Source organism: Selaginella moellendorffii, unplaced genomic scaffold (assembly GCF_000143415.4).
Source record: "Selaginella moellendorffii unplaced genomic scaffold, v1.0 SELMOscaffold_48, whole genome shotgun sequence".
Lineage (NCBI taxonomy): Eukaryota > Viridiplantae > Streptophyta > Lycopodiopsida > Selaginellales > Selaginellaceae > Selaginella > Selaginella moellendorffii.
The window spans coordinates 1,434,901-1,448,840 of NW_003314309.1; the positions used below are offsets into that span (position 1 = coordinate 1,434,901).

A 13,940-nucleotide genomic window follows, 5' to 3' on the forward strand; every position below is an offset into this window, starting at 1 on the left:
CAACTTCTCAATCCAGTCCTCGCGAAAGGGATCGTTGCCATGATCACAGTTGCCTCTCTCTGGCGTGTCATGGTCGGGGCCATGGTCTTGAGACACTCGAGCACGGCTTTGGGCGTGAGAATCTGCGAGGGTGGAACATCATCATCCACATCGCTGAGAGTATTGCCAAGAATCCTAGAGAACATCTCAAACAAGTGAAGTGGCGCCTTGACGTTCTTGTCCACCTCCCAAATGCTCTGGAACCGCTCCCTCGCCTGACCGCCACCTTCAAGCTGCGATCCCTAAAATGCCCATGCATGAGCTTGGCGGGAGAATGAGATTTTGATGGCTTTGTGGCATGCTGCTGGACGATCCCAGACGTGTAGATAGCTTTGCCAGAGCGCTGAGGTCGTGCAATGCGCCAGGGGATCTTCGCAAAGGCAGGCAAATTCACGCAGAGATTGTGCGCAGCCACTTCTCCCAGAACAGATTTCTCCAGAATCTTGTTGTGGAGATGTATGGGAAGTGTCGGAGCGTGGAGGAGGCCTGGCGGGCGTTTGAGACGATCGAGCACCGCAACATGTTTTCGTGGAGCATGATAATCACGTCATATGCCCACAATGGGCATCTGCTCCAGGCACAAGAAGTGTTTGATTCCTTGGTCGAGAAAGATACCGTGGTTTACAATACCATGCTAAAGGCATATGCTGAAAACGGTGATTTTTCAGAAGCCAGAGTTTTGTTCGATGAGATTCCAGATAAAGATGCGGTATCATGGAATACTATGCTTTCAGCATATGCCAAAATCGGGCATCTTGATCTTGTGGAAAACATTTTCAAAGACATGCCAGTTAGAACTGTGGTCTCGTGGAACACCTTGATCGTTGCGTACAAAGGTGCTTGTCTTGAGAGAAGCTCTCTTGGAGCTTTTGTTTCCATGGATCATGAAGGCTTTCAGCCCAACAAGATCACTTTCGTTGGAGTGATCGACGCTTGTGCCCAGGGAAAGATCCTCGACTTTGGAAGGTTGGCACACGAAGAGGTATGTTTTGCTGGACTGGAGTTTGATGTTCCCATCGGCACTGCTCTGGTAAAAATGTATGGAAAGTGTGGGAACATAAACCAAGCCATGGCTTTGTTCCGCAAAATGCCGCTCAAGAACACGATCACTTGGAACACAGCGATAACAATCCATGCGGAGGACGGGAACCTCGACGAAGCGTACAAGATCCTGCGAGAGATGCCACGGCCAAGTGTGGTCTCCTGGAACGCACTGCTCGCGGGGTATGCCTCTCAGATCGATCAAAGCGGCGACCCCCTCTCCCGAGCTCGAGAGATTCTGGAAAAGATGGCGGAGCGAGACGTGGTTTCCTGGACGACGATGATCTCCTTGTATTCTCGGAATGGCCTGAGCAAGGAAGCGATGAGTTGCTTCAAGAGAATGGATCTAGAAGGCATCAAACCCGATAGAATCGCGCTGGTGGCCATCGCCGAGGCATGCACGACCCTCGCAGACGCTGAACACGTCCACGAGATCGCCAGCCATGAAGCCACTGTGGAATCCGACGTAGAACTCGCCGCAGCATTCGTCAACCTGTATGGAAAGCTCGAGAGCCTCCACGGAGCGAGCAGAGTCTTCGATCGAGCTCGGGGCTTCTGCAAGCCGTGGAGCAGCATCGAGACACACCTGTGGAACTCTATGCTCGCGGCACTCGTCCACAGCAAGGCCGCCAGAGATGCCATCGTGTTCTTCCGCAGGATGCTCCTGGAAGGGGTTCGATCCAACGAGACCACTCTCGTCACCGTCTTCGAAGCCTGCAAGGCCTCCTCCTCCGCCTCCTCGGCGCTGCCACTGCTCCGGTGCTTGCAGGAGAGCGTCGTGAGACGAGCTTCTTTCGCAGCGAGCACCGTGGTCGAGACTGCTCTCCTCGGTTGCTATGGAAAGCTGGGAGCTCTAGCGGACGCCATCGCCACCTTCGATGATCTTCTCTCCAGCTCGCAAAACGTCGTCTCTTGGACGGTGATGATCTCGGTGTGTGGCGAGCTCGGGCATCCCAGGCAAGCGCTCGTGCTCTCGCGGAGGATGCTCCTCCACGGCATTCTCCCCGACGACACGGCCGTGACGACGCTCCTCTCGGCGTGTAGCCACTCGGGCCTCCTGGACGAGAGCTTCCGGCTGTTTGGATCGATGAGGCCCGACTTTGGCGTTGAGCCGCGGATCGAGCACTACGTCTGCGTGATCGATCTGCTGGGACGAACTGGACAGCTGCTCGAGGCTGAGGTCCTGATGAGCAGCGGTCACTTTGCTCGGCTCGGCCTGGAGGCGAACGAGTGTGCGTGGACGGCCTTCCTTGGAGCTTGCCGAGATTTTGGAGACGTTTCTCGAGGTGCCACTGCTGCCAAGGAAGCATTTGTCTCGGATCCGGAGAACTCTGGCCCCTACATGCTACTCTCGGACGTGTGCGTAAACTCTGGGTGATCTTCTTACGTAGAACAAAGCTTTTCTTCGAGCTCTTGGGCGATCTTCTGCCATTATTCCAGTGCTCGGAAAACGATCTTCTGTTGTACCTATTCCTGCGAGACGTCGGTGCTCATGTTCCAGAACTCGTTCTCTAGCTGCAGTACTCGAACGAATGCGTCTTCGCCGCGCTGCTTCACCTCGTTTGATCCTGTGCTCTCCACTGCTGCCTCTGCAATCGATCTCAGCAAATCGCAGTAGCTGCCGAAGCTCGGACTGCCCCAGCGCCCGCAAGCTTCCACGAGTTGATGTGGTGTCTTAGAGCCTGGTTCGAGGCAAAACGCGAAGCTCTCGAAGTAGACATGCTCAATGGCCCAAAAGGTGGACAAGACGACGGCATAGTCGACGCTTGGTTGGCTCATATCCTCCAGAAATCTTTTATGGATGTCCATGCAAGAAGAACAAGAAGAAAATTAAAAACATGTAAGCTCCGGGATGTATGATCCTACCTGCAGTAGTCCTGTGTAGTTTTCTTGGGTGGCAGATCTTCTAATCCAATTTTCCAGACCACGGCCTCCTTCTGAAACCACTGGAGCTCGTCATGAAGCGCGGAAGCTCCGGACAACAAGGTCATGAGCGTCTCGTCACTGGCATTGGACGGGATTTTGGCCAAGATGCTTCCAATGAAACGCACGAACGCCTTGACAAAGATGTAGTCTTGCCCCTGCAAAGAAAACATAAAAATGACTCCAGATCTATCACAAAGAGAAGCAAACCATCTGGAAACTTACCAGCCATCGTTTGTAGCAGCTGAGATCCACAGAGCCATTCCGGATGCTTACAATATAAGGATGATGAGTTGTGGCTTTGTTGTAGAGCTCAGCGTGGCGAGACTTCCACTGCGAGAGCGCCATAGCCAAGAGCCTCTTCTCCAAATGGTGCCCTACTAAAGTCAACCAGGGTGATGTTTATAAACTTTTCCCAGTGTCAATCGTCCCTTCTCCAAAGCTTCCGAAAGATTTCATCTTTCCTAGCAAAGAGGCCCTCTCGATTCCCATAAAAGTTGTTGGATTCCCTGTTTCGATCTGTTGCTACCGTAAAAAAAACAAAGAAACTCTCCTGCAAAAAAAAGAAAAGAAAAGTTTTGGTTCTTCTCTTCCTCCTCGAAGAAAAACTTACGTGTGGTGTGCTGGTATTTAGTACTTCCGGCTTGCGCTCGAGAGCTTGGCCAGCAATGCCTCTTGTTCTTGCTTGACAGCCATGAGAGACAGATGTTCCACTCGCAATCTCTATGAAAGAAAAATGTAGTAGGAAAGAGAGAATTCATATAAAGAAAGAAAATTGCTACCTCGAGTTCTTCTTTCCTTCGATCGATCCCTTCTTTCACGACCTGCAATTCCTGCGGCCGCTTTTCCATCTCGTCTCGCACCAAATTCCTTGTCCCAATCGCGCACAGCTTCGCATTCTCGATCTTGGACGCGCGCTCGCCCACTTGGCCCAGAAGCTCTTTCACTAACTGCACAAAAGCACCGATTCCATCGACTAGAATGCCAGGAAGAAAGACACACGCGATCCATCAAGAATGCGAGTGATCTTCTTGCATGATCACACCTTGTTGAAGCTGGAGACCTTGGATCGGAATGCCGCGCAGGAATTCTCGACGGAGTGGCAGCGCGCGTACGTGTCGGTGGGCAACAGGCGCACGCACGACTCCTCATCGATGCTCACAAGCGCCATAGCCACAAACCAAAACCAAAATATTTGTGCCTGGAACCCTAACGAATGTTCCTCATGGAAGAAGACGATGCGTGGCGGTCGTGGCTGGATTCCGCGATCGCGCACTTGATCGGCTCCAAGGTCCTTCGATCCATGCGCACTGTGAGTGTAGCTAGCGGCGCCAGCAGCGCCACTAGCAGCGGCAATGCAGGTGGATTTTCCGATAATCGAGGCGCCTGGGAAGATCAAGCGGTACAACTCCAAGTCTCTCCCGAGACATTCCAGCGCTGGATCGATGATGAGCCTAGCACAGGTACGCAAAAGAGAAGTATGAGGAGTAAACTTTTTTGTTTCTCAGGAGAATCGTGTGGAGAGAAAGAGAGAATGCGATCGCTCATCCAATTCTCTGGAAACGATTATCTTGGACTCTCCATGCATCCGGCTGTTCGCTCCGCCGCATCCAAGGTGCTAGATCCAGTCTTTCATCTATCAATTTTTCTCTACTCCTGTCCAGGCTGCTATCGAATTTGGAATGGGACCAAGAGGCTCTGCTCTTATTTGTGGCTATACGATTCATCACAGAAGACTTGAATCGGCTATAGCATCGCTTAAAAACACAGAGGTTCGTTTCTTTCTTTTTTTCTGCTACAAGCTTTTTACTTTTTTTTTCTTCTTCTGTAGGAATGCTTGCTGTGTCCTACAGGATTTGCAGCTAATATGGCTGTTATGACCGCAATCTCCATGAATATTCCAGGCTTCTCCTCGCAGAACAAGATAGCTATCTTTTCCGACGAGTTAAATCATGCTTCGATCATCGACGGTGTCCGGGTGGCTCAAAAGCAGAATAACTCCGAGGTTTACGTCTATTCCCATAATAACATGAGAGAATTAGAAAGCAAGCTGTAAGTTCTTGTCCTCTGGTGACTTGCGTGTTTTAATCCTTTCTCCTTTCTCTCTCTCTCTCTCTCTTTTATGCAGATCTTCCTGCAAACTTGAGAGGAAAGTCGTGGTTACTGACAGGTAAGTCCACTTTAAAATCAGTCAAAGCTCTCAACCAATCTTTGGTGTAGTCTATTTAGCATGGATGGAGATTTCGCCCCTCTGGACAAGCTTGTCCAACTGCGGGATAAGTATAATTTTGTTCTGGTTATCGACGATGTAAGTTTTCTGTATCATCTTTATAGTTTTAGAATTGGAGTGCACCTGCAGGCCCACGGAACTTTGGTCTGTGGTGAAAATGGAGGTGGAGTGGCCGAAGCTTATGGCGTCGAAGAAAAAATCGATGTTTATGTCGGCACTTTGAGCAAAGCATTTGGTTGTCAGGGTGGTTTCATTGCTACCAGGTATGATATAATTCTCTCTCAACCGTTTCTTAAGCATTTTCTCTGCAGTCGCAAGTGGAAGTTGCTGATGCAATCTAGAGGCCGCTCTTTCGTTTTTTCGACTTCGCTCACTCTTCCCGTGGTGGCGGCGGCTCATGGTAAAGCTGTAAGCTAAAAACATTTTCTTTCTTCATGACCTTGCTTATGGGCTTTTGCTGTATGGCAGCTGCTCTCGTCGTTGCTAGCGAAGAAAAATGGCGGCGTCAAGCACTGTGGAGCAGAGTAAAACAATTTGCTCATTTGACGGGGCTAGACATACAAAGTCCAATCGTTTCGGTGGTCATTGGCAGCGAGAAAGATGCACTCCTGGCGAGCAAGTAAGAGCCATGATTTTCCTTTTTCTTAGTCCTCGTGTTGCAAAGTTCAAACGACATTTCTTTTTCGTTACGTAGGGACGTTCTCAAGGCTGGTTTTCATGTACTGCCAATTAGACCACCAGTTGTTCCTCCAAATTCATCCAGGTAACCACATTTTCTCGTATCTAGAACTCACTGCTTGCTTCTTATGCTTATGTCTAGGCTTAGAATCACTTTGTGTGCCTCGCATACAGAAGCTCATGTACAGGCTCTATACGAATGTCTTGCTCCATGGCTATCACGAAGCAAGACGATCGGCTTGGAGCCTCTCTCCAAGCTGTGAGACACGACAGATTTACAGGCGATTATACGAAGTTACTTTTTTCTCTGGTAACTCAAAGAATCACATGCATAACTCTTGTCTGTCACATGTAGAGACAGGAGAAAGTTTGCTTCCAACGCAAATCTTCTGTTCCCGTCTACTTCAATTAAACGAGGTAAGTTCTTATGTTCTTGAGAGTTCTCACAGATAGGATCTAATCGTTTATCTTCAGACGTGAAAATGTCATTGGTTCTGCTGTTGCTGCTGCTGCTGCTGCTGTCCCTGGTTGTGCATTCGGTCCCAACGATCGGTGCCAGAGGAGTACTTGGCAAAGATGGAAACTCCATCGCTTATCTCGCAGACTTTAGAGTGAACTCCACCCCCATCTTTGACGAGAGGCCCGACGTCTTCTTTGCGATGGACACGAATGCGCAGCACGTCAGACTCTCCAGTAATTCGTGCGCCGCCGCCGACACACGCATCACCAAGCTGGGCCTCTGGTCGCTTCAAACAGCACAAGATGGCCAGGTTGCAAGTACGTCCGACTCGTTCCTCGGCAACGTTGACATCCTCTGCCGCAAGAAAGGCCGCAACGTCGCCCCGCTGAGCTCCAAGAACACGAGCTTGCCCGCGCAGCTCTCCAAACTCGAGAAAACTCCTCTCAGGTTCGCCTATGTTCTTTGGGATCAAACGTTTGCAACGCTTCTCTTTGGCAAGACGCTGTGGATCCAGTACACAGGTCTGGAGAGGACAGTGCCGGTCGTGTTCGTCCACATTCCTCTCAAGCTGGACGCCACTGCGGCGAGCTACATGGTGAAGCTGACCGGCATTGGATTCAAAGAGTTTTTGATCCGGCAGAAGTACTACGTCGAGATCAGCGTCACCCAGCGCTTCACCACTCTCCCGTCCAAGATCTACAGCTTCATCGTGAATCAGTTCCAGCAAGAGGCAAGCGAGAAGAAGATCAAGCGAGTCTCCGCCAGCGCCTACAACGGAAAGCTGAGCTTGTGCTACCAGATGAGGAGCTCCGACATTAGAGGATTCCGCAACGTCACCATGGTGTTTAGTAGCAAGTTCAGGTGGAGCGTTCCAGCGGACAAGTCCTTGGTGCCAAAGCCCGGCGCGAGCAACGTGTTTTGCCTGGCATATCTGCAAGCTCCTGGGAATGGCAGCCATGGAGTTATTGGAACGCTCCAGCAAGAACGCCGCGCCATGGACTTTAACTTGGAAACGAAGCGCTTGGGTGTAAGTTTTCCTCTCATTGGATCCCTCACCACTCCTTGAGAACACCTTCTCTCTTTGTTTAGTTTTCCAATGGAGCTGGAGCTCGAAAATCATGTGTTTTTCCTCTTCTTCTCCTCGAAAGAATGAAGAAAACCTTCTCTTCCGTAGATCGGCTATAAAGTTTTGGAAGCAAAAGAGTGTTTTCTCTTGAAAATCTTTGATCTTTCTCTTCTCCATAGTTCTCTTCCCTGGATTCCAAGTTACCATTAATGTTTTTGAGCGTATGAGACCACACACAAATACCATGTGTGTAATATCGCGAAGCTATGGACGAAACTTACTCGAAAGGCTGCCACCGTCTTGCTAGCTACACGTGATTGACGCGATGTTTACAAGTCCAAATTGGTCGCCGCGCACTTGACTTCCTCGCTATAAAAATCCCGGTCCTCATCTCCTCATCCAAGCAGATCTAGAGAACTTCCATCCAGTGTTTTTCAAGTTTTCGTAGGCTGTCTCTAGCTAGTACGTCGCGGATTGATCTTCTTATCTACTGTTCTTGGTGTGTCTTCTAGCGAAAATCTTGCTGGAAAACGATGTCGCCACTGCCAATACTTCTATCACTGCTGCTATCACTGCTGCCCCTTTCAGTCCACTCGCAGATCCCGACAGTGGACGCCACGGCAGTGCTCGCCAGCGATGGAAACTCCATCACTTACCTCGCCAGGCTCGCGCTTAACACCACCCCCGTGTTCGATAGCGCCATAGATTCTCGCTTCGCCATGGACACGAACGCGCAAGTCGTCTCTTTCTCCAACACCTCCTGCCCGGCGGCCAGCAAGCTGGGAATCTCGACGCTCGTCACTGGAAACACTGGCATAGTCGCGGCCATGTTCGATTCCTTCGTCGCCAACATCCCCATCCTCTGCCGCAAGAACAGCCGCAGCATCGCGGCGCTGGGATCCAAGAACACGGCCTTGCCCGCGCAGATCTCCAGAAGCCTTGGGCTTCCTCTTCGATTCGCCTACACGCTGCGGGACACCTCCGCGTCCATCTTCTTCGGCAAGACGGCCTGGATCCAGTACACGCAAATCGTCCCACCCGTGACCGTGCCCGTGGAGTTCATGCAAATCCCTCTCAAGCTGGATGGTGCCGCGAGCTACATGGTGAAGATGACCGGCATTGGAATCAAGGCGTTTCTCACCGGCCAGGAGGATAACGTCGAGATCAGCGTCACGCAGCGCTTCACCACTCTTCCGCCCAAGATCTATGGCTTCGTCGTGGCCCAGTTCCAGCAAGAGGCGAGCGAGAGGAAGATCAAGAGAGCTTCGACGAGCGCTTACAATGGGAAGCTGGGCTTGTGCTACCAGATGAGGAGCTCCGATGTTACCAGGTTTCGCAATGTGACCATGGTTTTCAGCAGCAAGTTCCGGTGGAGCGTTCCAGCGGACAAGTATTTGGTGCCAAAGCCCGGGACGAGCAACGTTTTCTGCTTGGCATACCTGGAGTTGGCTGCTGGGAATGGCAGCCATGGAGTTATTGGAACGCTACAGCAGGAAGACCGCGCCATGGAATTTAACTTGGAGAGGAAGAGCTTGGGTGTAAGCTCTCCCCTCATTGGAGCTCTTATCTCACCTTAACTGAAATTAACTTGGTTTTGCTTGTTAAATAAAGAAATATATAAAACAGCTTTATTATTAAGAATCTATGGTTTTCTAAGCATTATAATTTTGACAAAGATTAGATTAGATTAGGTTATCAAAAGGAATTAATTTGATTCTAGAATATTTTTGGATAGGAGAAGGGGGAGATTTTCTTGGGAGAAAGGGGGGAGTTATAGGAAAAAACTCTTATCACACCTTAACTGAAATTAACTGGATTTTGATTGTTATATAACAAATAAAGAAAATAGAATAGCTTTATTATTAAGAATTTACATAAAAACTATGGTTTTCTATGCATTATAATTTTGACAAAGATTAGATGAGATTAGGTTAGATGTTTATGACCTGTATGAAATAGGTTAAAAATCAAAAGGAATTAATTTGATTCTAGAATATTTTTGGAGGCAAGGAAGTATAGGAGAAGGGGGAGGATTTTCTTGGGAGAGAGGGGGGAGTTATAGGAAAAAGGAGGAGGAGGAGATGGAGGAGGGCAACAAGGACAAGGATCGTCACTTGCCCATCGCCAACATCGGCAAGATCATGAAGCGCGTGCTGCCGGACAACTCCAAGATGACCAAGGACGCCAAGGATCTCGTCCAAGAGTGCGTGTCCGAGTTTATCTGCTTCGTCACCGGCATCGCCGCCGACCGCTGCACCAAGGAGAAGCGCAAGACCATCAATGGCGACGACATCCTCAAGGCGCTCCAGCAATTAGGGTTCGCGGAGCACGCCGAGATCGTTCGCGTCTACTTCGAGCGCAAGGTCGCGCAGGAAGCTGCCGCTGCCGCCGCCGCCGCCGCCGGTGGTAAGGCCGCTACTCGCTAGGATTTCTTCTTTTGCTTTTCTTTCTAGGCGCTCTCCTCCTCCATTGCAAGGAGCTCTTGTAACACACAAGCACACACACTTTTTTGATACATATATACATTCTTCTGATCACTTTGGTAAGCTCTCTTTGATTCTCTTCTTCTTTTCGTACATGGAGCTGTTAAAGGTCGCCTCAGTTTATTCTTTGCTGGCTTCACAAATTGATTCACTTTTTCTTTTGTTTCTAGGATATATGGTATATGGCTGCTAAATCTAATCTTACAGCTGTGGTAAGTTCCTAGATTATTTTTTTCTGTTTGCTTATTGTTTGCAAATGCGACCTTGGCTTCACTTCGGAGCGATGGCAGACAACTTACTGATGTTGATGAAATTCTCGCTGAACAAGATTGTGTGTGTTAGTGTGTTTCCACTCTGATATTCGCTTCCATCCACCAAGAAGACCGCTTAGAGCGCAGATTCGAGTAACTTTATAGACTGTGGCAAAAGCTCTGTAAGCTGCCAGTAGTAACGAAACCTATTACCATTACTTCTAACTCATCCTGGGATTATTCTATCTTAGAAAATAAAAGCAAGAAAAGTAGCATGATGAGCTACTTTATAAGGTTTTCCCATTAGATATCTATGCTAGGAAGGTTTGCTTCAGCAAACCAAAAGTATTTGGTAAGCATTAGCTGTCAAAACTATTGGAAGGCTTTGTTTTATCCTCTACAGCCTCCACTGACTGATTCTACAGCGTTGCGTTGTGTTTCCTGTCCGTGATCACAACTGGTTTCGCCGCTGCTTGATCTGCCGAGCCACTTGTGATGCTCAAATGCGTGGGAGCCTGGCCAGAGTTGTAAGAATGAAGAGCGGAGCTGAGCAAGCCCGAGAGCGTGGCTCCGGGAACACCACGCAGTGCTAGCTCACTGCTGTAAGCATTTGTTCCAGTGCTCGACTGCCCGATCATGGACGTAAGCGCCGCTGCCAGTGCCGCGGTAAAGTTTGGATCCGCCGTGATGGCAGCGGTGGCGGCGTTGATGGGATCCATCGCTTGATGAGCAGTGCTAGCGCTCATTCTGGACCGGGAAGAAAGTGGAGCTGACGAGTTTTGGATTGGCGCGAGCTCGCTCAAGAAGTTATATGGTGATCTCGTCGAGTGGTGGAAGGCGCCGGTTGTGAGCATTGCGCCTCCCGGATTGTGGGCGAAGGGCGATCCACGGAAGCCGAGCTGGGCTGCAGCGGAGTTGCTACTTGTGAGATCGAGCGTGATAGTTGGAAACGGGGACGAGGCACAAATGGTGGGGTTGGATGATCCCGCGGCGGCCAAATGGTGGCCGTGGTGGTCGGCCATGTAAGGTGAGCCGTTTGAGCTGTTGATCACACTCTCGCTCAGAGTGGAGCCCGAGAGGAGCATGCAAGCGGCGGCGGAAGTGGTGGACGCCATAGCCGTGGCTGCCGGAGGGAGAGGATGGTTGTGACTGCCCTCGTAAGTGGTGATCAAGATGGACATATCGTCGGCACACCTTTGGACCTGGATCATCCAAAAGAAATTTCTCAAAGTAAGAATTTGAGGAAACATACAACTTGATCACAAGAAACTCCTGGATTGATCCGAGTTTCTCCGACATAGCCTGTTTAATACCTGCTTTCGAACTGGACAACCCGGTGCTACCGTGCAGCGATAGTACGCTCGGGGGCATGGGTTTCCCTTCGCCATCTTTTGTCCGTACTTCCTCCACTGGCAGCCATCGTTCATCTGCGCGCGTGATCTTAGTCAAAACCAGAAAAGAAAAATGGGCGCGAACAAACTCACGGTTGGAGCGTCTGATCTGGCTCGAACTGAGACCCGTGCCTTCCGGACGACTGGATCCGGGTGGTCGATCGATCCTCCCGCGGCTCCAGCAGCGCTAGCAGAAATAGAGGAGGATTTCATGGCCTTACTGGGCGGATCAGCCCACTCGCCTCCCTCGGATCGATCTTTCTCTTTCCTCCCCGCCATATTGCTCATGATTGTCGTCTTGGCCGCACTGCTGCTCTCGGCGGAGGCGTGATCCTTGGCCATCAGAGCAGGCCTCGCGGGGGCTCCCAGCGATGATTTGAAGTGGTGATCTTTGCTCAGGTGGTCCTGGTGAGTGGATGATCTCCTGGCTGCTCCAGTGCTCTCGGTTTTGTCACTGTCCTGGTCCGCGAGCAGGCTGGAGCTGAGGGTGGTCTTGGAAACCTTCTTGGCACTGCAGATATCGAAGTCGGCGTCGGAGAGGGAGACTGGCCGGTTTCGTCGCTTCGGGCTGGGTCTGTCGGTGGAAGACGAGCTGAGCCCAAGAGTGGTGTTTACTGGATCCGAGGATGATGGCTCCTCGAGAATTGGCTGCATCGCTGGAAACGAAACCTGGATCATTTGAATTCAATTTAGCTTCGATCAAAACTGAAACTTTGGATGGATCGGGAAGAACTCACTTGGGATAGGAGCTGCTTGTGGGTGGTGGCTTGATCCGGGGACTGCTGCTGCTGGGCAGCGGCGGCCATTTGCATTTGGAGGTTGTAGTACTCGCCCGACATATGATTGAGCATGACTTTGAGTTTCTCGTTCTCCTCGTTCATGCGCTGGAGCTCCGTTTGAGCCATCGCAAGCTGCAAGGATTTCTCAAGAGCTCGAATCAAATCTCCAACAGGTACCATCAGAAGGCTTTACCTGGTCTTGCATCTCCACTTTGACGCTTGGTTTCTCCGGTCGGCTACTTTCTTCCACTGTGGGCTTATCGCCGTGCACACTGAGACTGTGTCGGTGCTGCAGCAAGATTTTCAATCTCCCGTTTGACACCACGAGACGAAGAAAAAAAGAAAAGCTTACCATCGCCCATTGATCCGCGAATGTGGCGTCGCAGCCGACCAGACCACACCGATATGAGTTAACGTGCTCGTCTTTGATCATCTTTATTGTCTTGAGATCACCACTATCGCCATCGCCCTCGTGACGATCACGGTCATCCGGAGCTTGGCTGTGATCCTGCGACGGCGTGCTGGTGCTTCCAGGAGAGTGGAGCTTCTCGCCAGCAATCAAGCTTTGCTCTGCGAGTGGCTTCAGCGACAGATCTATCTCTCGATTCTCTTTCACGCTGTCTTGTCCCTTTTCCATCTCTGGCCTGGTACCATTAACTACACCGTGTTGCCTGGATCAGCTTTGAGAGAGAAAGAGAGATAGAAAAAGAGAAAAGAGGGGAAGTTTGGGAAACTTAATACAAGCAAGTTATCAAAGAAGAAAGTCGAAAAGAGTGTGCCATGTACGTAGAAACCAGCAAAGAAAAGAAGATGGATACGACACGTTCCAAAGCGTGATCTTTTGTCTTTCAAAGCTTCAGTGGAAGAGAGCTTTGCGATTCGGTTGCCCTCAATTCCATTGACTCTTCTGACACTGAGCGACAAATAACTATCCTTTCAAAGACTTCTCCGTCCAGGAGATGGATTGCAGCGAGATACAACGACTTGAAGAAATTTTTGAAAGAGGAAGAGAAAGAACACACACAATAGGGGGAGGATCCTAGAAGCAAGAAAAACATTCAACCCTTATAAACCCTCGAATTCAAGGGACTTTGTGGGGAAAGTTTTGCTTTTATTACCTGTTGGCTACGTCGCTGGCACTAAACCATCGTTTGCGGGTCCACGGCGTTCTAAACTCTGACTTGTTCGAGGACTTGCATCTGGGTGCTTCCACTGGATACGGCTACTTGTGTGCATGGGAGCGTCTGGACCGTGGGATCCCGCAACGTGGGCCCGCACGGACGGCCACGATTGTGGGCCACGAGGACTTGCGACTTGGGGACGCTTTTATATTCTTCCCAAGCTTGACCGGTTTTCAACAACAATAAAAGAAAAATTTCTCGTAGTTTTGTGTAGATTAGGATAGTTTGAAATCTTGGTGGTGTTGTCTAAGAAGGGTTGACCGGGATATATGCTCTCTAGCTCGCTTGATCGAATGACCATACGTGCTCGTGAAGAGCCCATTGTTTATCTGTCCTAGCAGAGTCAACGATGATCAATGCGAGTGACATCATCATATTAAAATACGGAAACCACGCATTACAAGCTAAACAAGTAGAG

At 50.1% G+C, this 13,940-nt stretch overlaps 5 protein-coding genes across 7 annotated transcripts; 3 read left to right on the plus strand and 2 right to left on the minus strand.

The window, feature by feature from the left end:
- Window positions 1-337: 337 nt before the first annotated feature.
- Window positions 338-2,458, plus strand: LOC112350349 (pentatricopeptide repeat-containing protein At4g02750-like). The gene has a single exon (XM_024686338.1). It carries the CDS (start codon window positions 338-340, stop codon window positions 2,456-2,458), a length of 2,121 nt encoding a protein of 706 aa, XP_024542106.1.
- On the minus strand, window positions 2,143-4,195 carry LOC9647447 (bifunctional TENA2 protein). The gene is made up of 6 exons (XM_002981431.2): window positions 4,049-4,195; window positions 3,786-3,953; window positions 3,617-3,726; window positions 3,229-3,556; window positions 2,947-3,161; window positions 2,143-2,872 (listed from the first exon to the last, which is right to left on the minus strand). The coding sequence occupies exons 4-6, from the start codon at window positions 3,349-3,351 to the stop codon at window positions 2,548-2,550; spliced, it is 663 nt and encodes a 220-aa protein (XP_002981477.1). The 5' UTR covers window positions 3,352-3,556; window positions 3,617-3,726; window positions 3,786-3,953; window positions 4,049-4,195; the 3' UTR covers window positions 2,143-2,547.
- Window positions 4,196-4,222: 27 nt separating this feature from the next.
- Window positions 4,223-6,500, plus strand: LOC9647769 (8-amino-7-oxononanoate synthase). Of its 3 annotated transcripts, XR_002993731.1 has the most exons (12): window positions 4,223-4,466; window positions 4,512-4,618; window positions 4,668-4,775; window positions 4,835-5,055; window positions 5,132-5,173; window positions 5,224-5,311; window positions 5,363-5,633; window positions 5,702-5,852; window positions 5,928-5,996; window positions 6,054-6,221; window positions 6,267-6,328; window positions 6,386-6,500. XR_002993731.1 is itself a non-coding variant. In XM_024686373.1 (11 exons), exons 1-11 carry the CDS (start codon window positions 4,229-4,231, stop codon window positions 6,172-6,174), a joined length of 1,368 nt encoding a protein of 455 aa, XP_024542141.1. In that variant the 5' UTR covers window positions 4,223-4,228; the 3' UTR covers window positions 6,175-6,225. The 3 variants fall into 3 exon arrangements, 2 of the variants coding, with proteins under 2 accessions (XP_024542141.1, XP_024542140.1); XM_024686373.1 differs by lacking the exons at window positions 6,267-6,328; window positions 6,386-6,500 and having other exon boundaries at window positions 5,363-5,496; window positions 5,545-5,633; window positions 6,054-6,225; XM_024686372.1 differs by lacking the exons at window positions 6,267-6,328; window positions 6,386-6,500 and having other exon boundaries at window positions 6,054-6,225.
- Window positions 6,501-9,373: 2,873 nt separating this feature from the next.
- Window positions 9,374-10,421, plus strand: LOC9647449 (nuclear transcription factor Y subunit B-10). The gene is made up of 2 exons (XM_024686415.1): window positions 9,374-9,979; window positions 10,091-10,421. Exon 1 carries the CDS (start codon window positions 9,519-9,521, stop codon window positions 9,861-9,863), a length of 345 nt encoding a protein of 114 aa, XP_024542183.1. The 5' UTR covers window positions 9,374-9,518; the 3' UTR covers window positions 9,864-9,979; window positions 10,091-10,421.
- Window positions 10,422-10,467: 46 nt separating this feature from the next.
- LOC9647450 (probable WRKY transcription factor 31) lies at window positions 10,468-13,395 on the minus strand. Its single transcript, XM_002981433.2, has 6 exons — window positions 12,694-13,395; window positions 12,535-12,630; window positions 12,300-12,473; window positions 11,656-12,231; window positions 11,485-11,598; window positions 10,468-11,373 (listed from the first exon to the last, which is right to left on the minus strand). Exons 1-6 carry the CDS (start codon window positions 12,976-12,978, stop codon window positions 10,591-10,593), a joined length of 2,028 nt encoding a protein of 675 aa, XP_002981479.2. The 5' UTR covers window positions 12,979-13,395; the 3' UTR covers window positions 10,468-10,590.
- Window positions 13,396-13,940: the final 545 nt, after the last annotated feature.

Bases quoted from the DNA above. Each gene is read 5' to 3' on its own strand.
- LOC112350349 (XM_024686338.1), top strand. From the start codon at position 338: ATGCTGCTGGACGATCCCAGACGTGTAGATAGCTTTGCCAGAGCGCTG.
- LOC9647447 (XM_002981431.2), bottom strand. From the start codon at position 3,351: ATGGCGCTCTCGCAGTGGAAGTCTCGCCACGCTGAGCTCTACAACAAA. The intron at 3,162-3,228 runs GTAAGTTTCCAG...TTTTCTTTGCAG, and splicing joins GCTGCTACAAACGATGGCTG to GGGCAAGACTACATCTTTGT. The intron at 2,873-2,946 runs GTAGGATCATAC...CATCCATAAAAG, and splicing joins ACTACACAGGACTACTGCAG to ATTTCTGGAGGATATGAGCC.
- LOC9647769 (XM_024686372.1), top strand. From the start codon at position 4,229: ATGGAAGAAGACGATGCGTGGCGGTCGTGGCTGGATTCCGCGATCGCG. The intron at 5,634-5,701 runs GTAAAGCTGTAA...GCTGTATGGCAG, and splicing joins CGTGGTGGCGGCGGCTCATG to CTGCTCTCGTCGTTGCTAGC. The intron at 5,853-5,927 runs GTAAGAGCCATG...TTCGTTACGTAG, and splicing joins GATGCACTCCTGGCGAGCAA to GGACGTTCTCAAGGCTGGTT.
- LOC9647449 (XM_024686415.1), top strand. From the start codon at position 9,519: ATGGAGGAGGGCAACAAGGACAAGGATCGTCACTTGCCCATCGCCAAC.
- LOC9647450 (XM_002981433.2), bottom strand. From the start codon at position 12,978: ATGGAAAAGGGACAAGACAGCGTGAAAGAGAATCGAGAGATAGATCTG. The intron at 12,631-12,693 runs GTAAGCTTTTCT...ATCTTGCTGCAG, and splicing joins TCGCGGATCAATGGGCGATG to CACCGACACAGTCTCAGTGT. The intron at 12,232-12,299 runs GTGAGTTCTTCC...CAAATGATCCAG, and splicing joins ACAAGCAGCTCCTATCCCAA to GTTTCGTTTCCAGCGATGCA.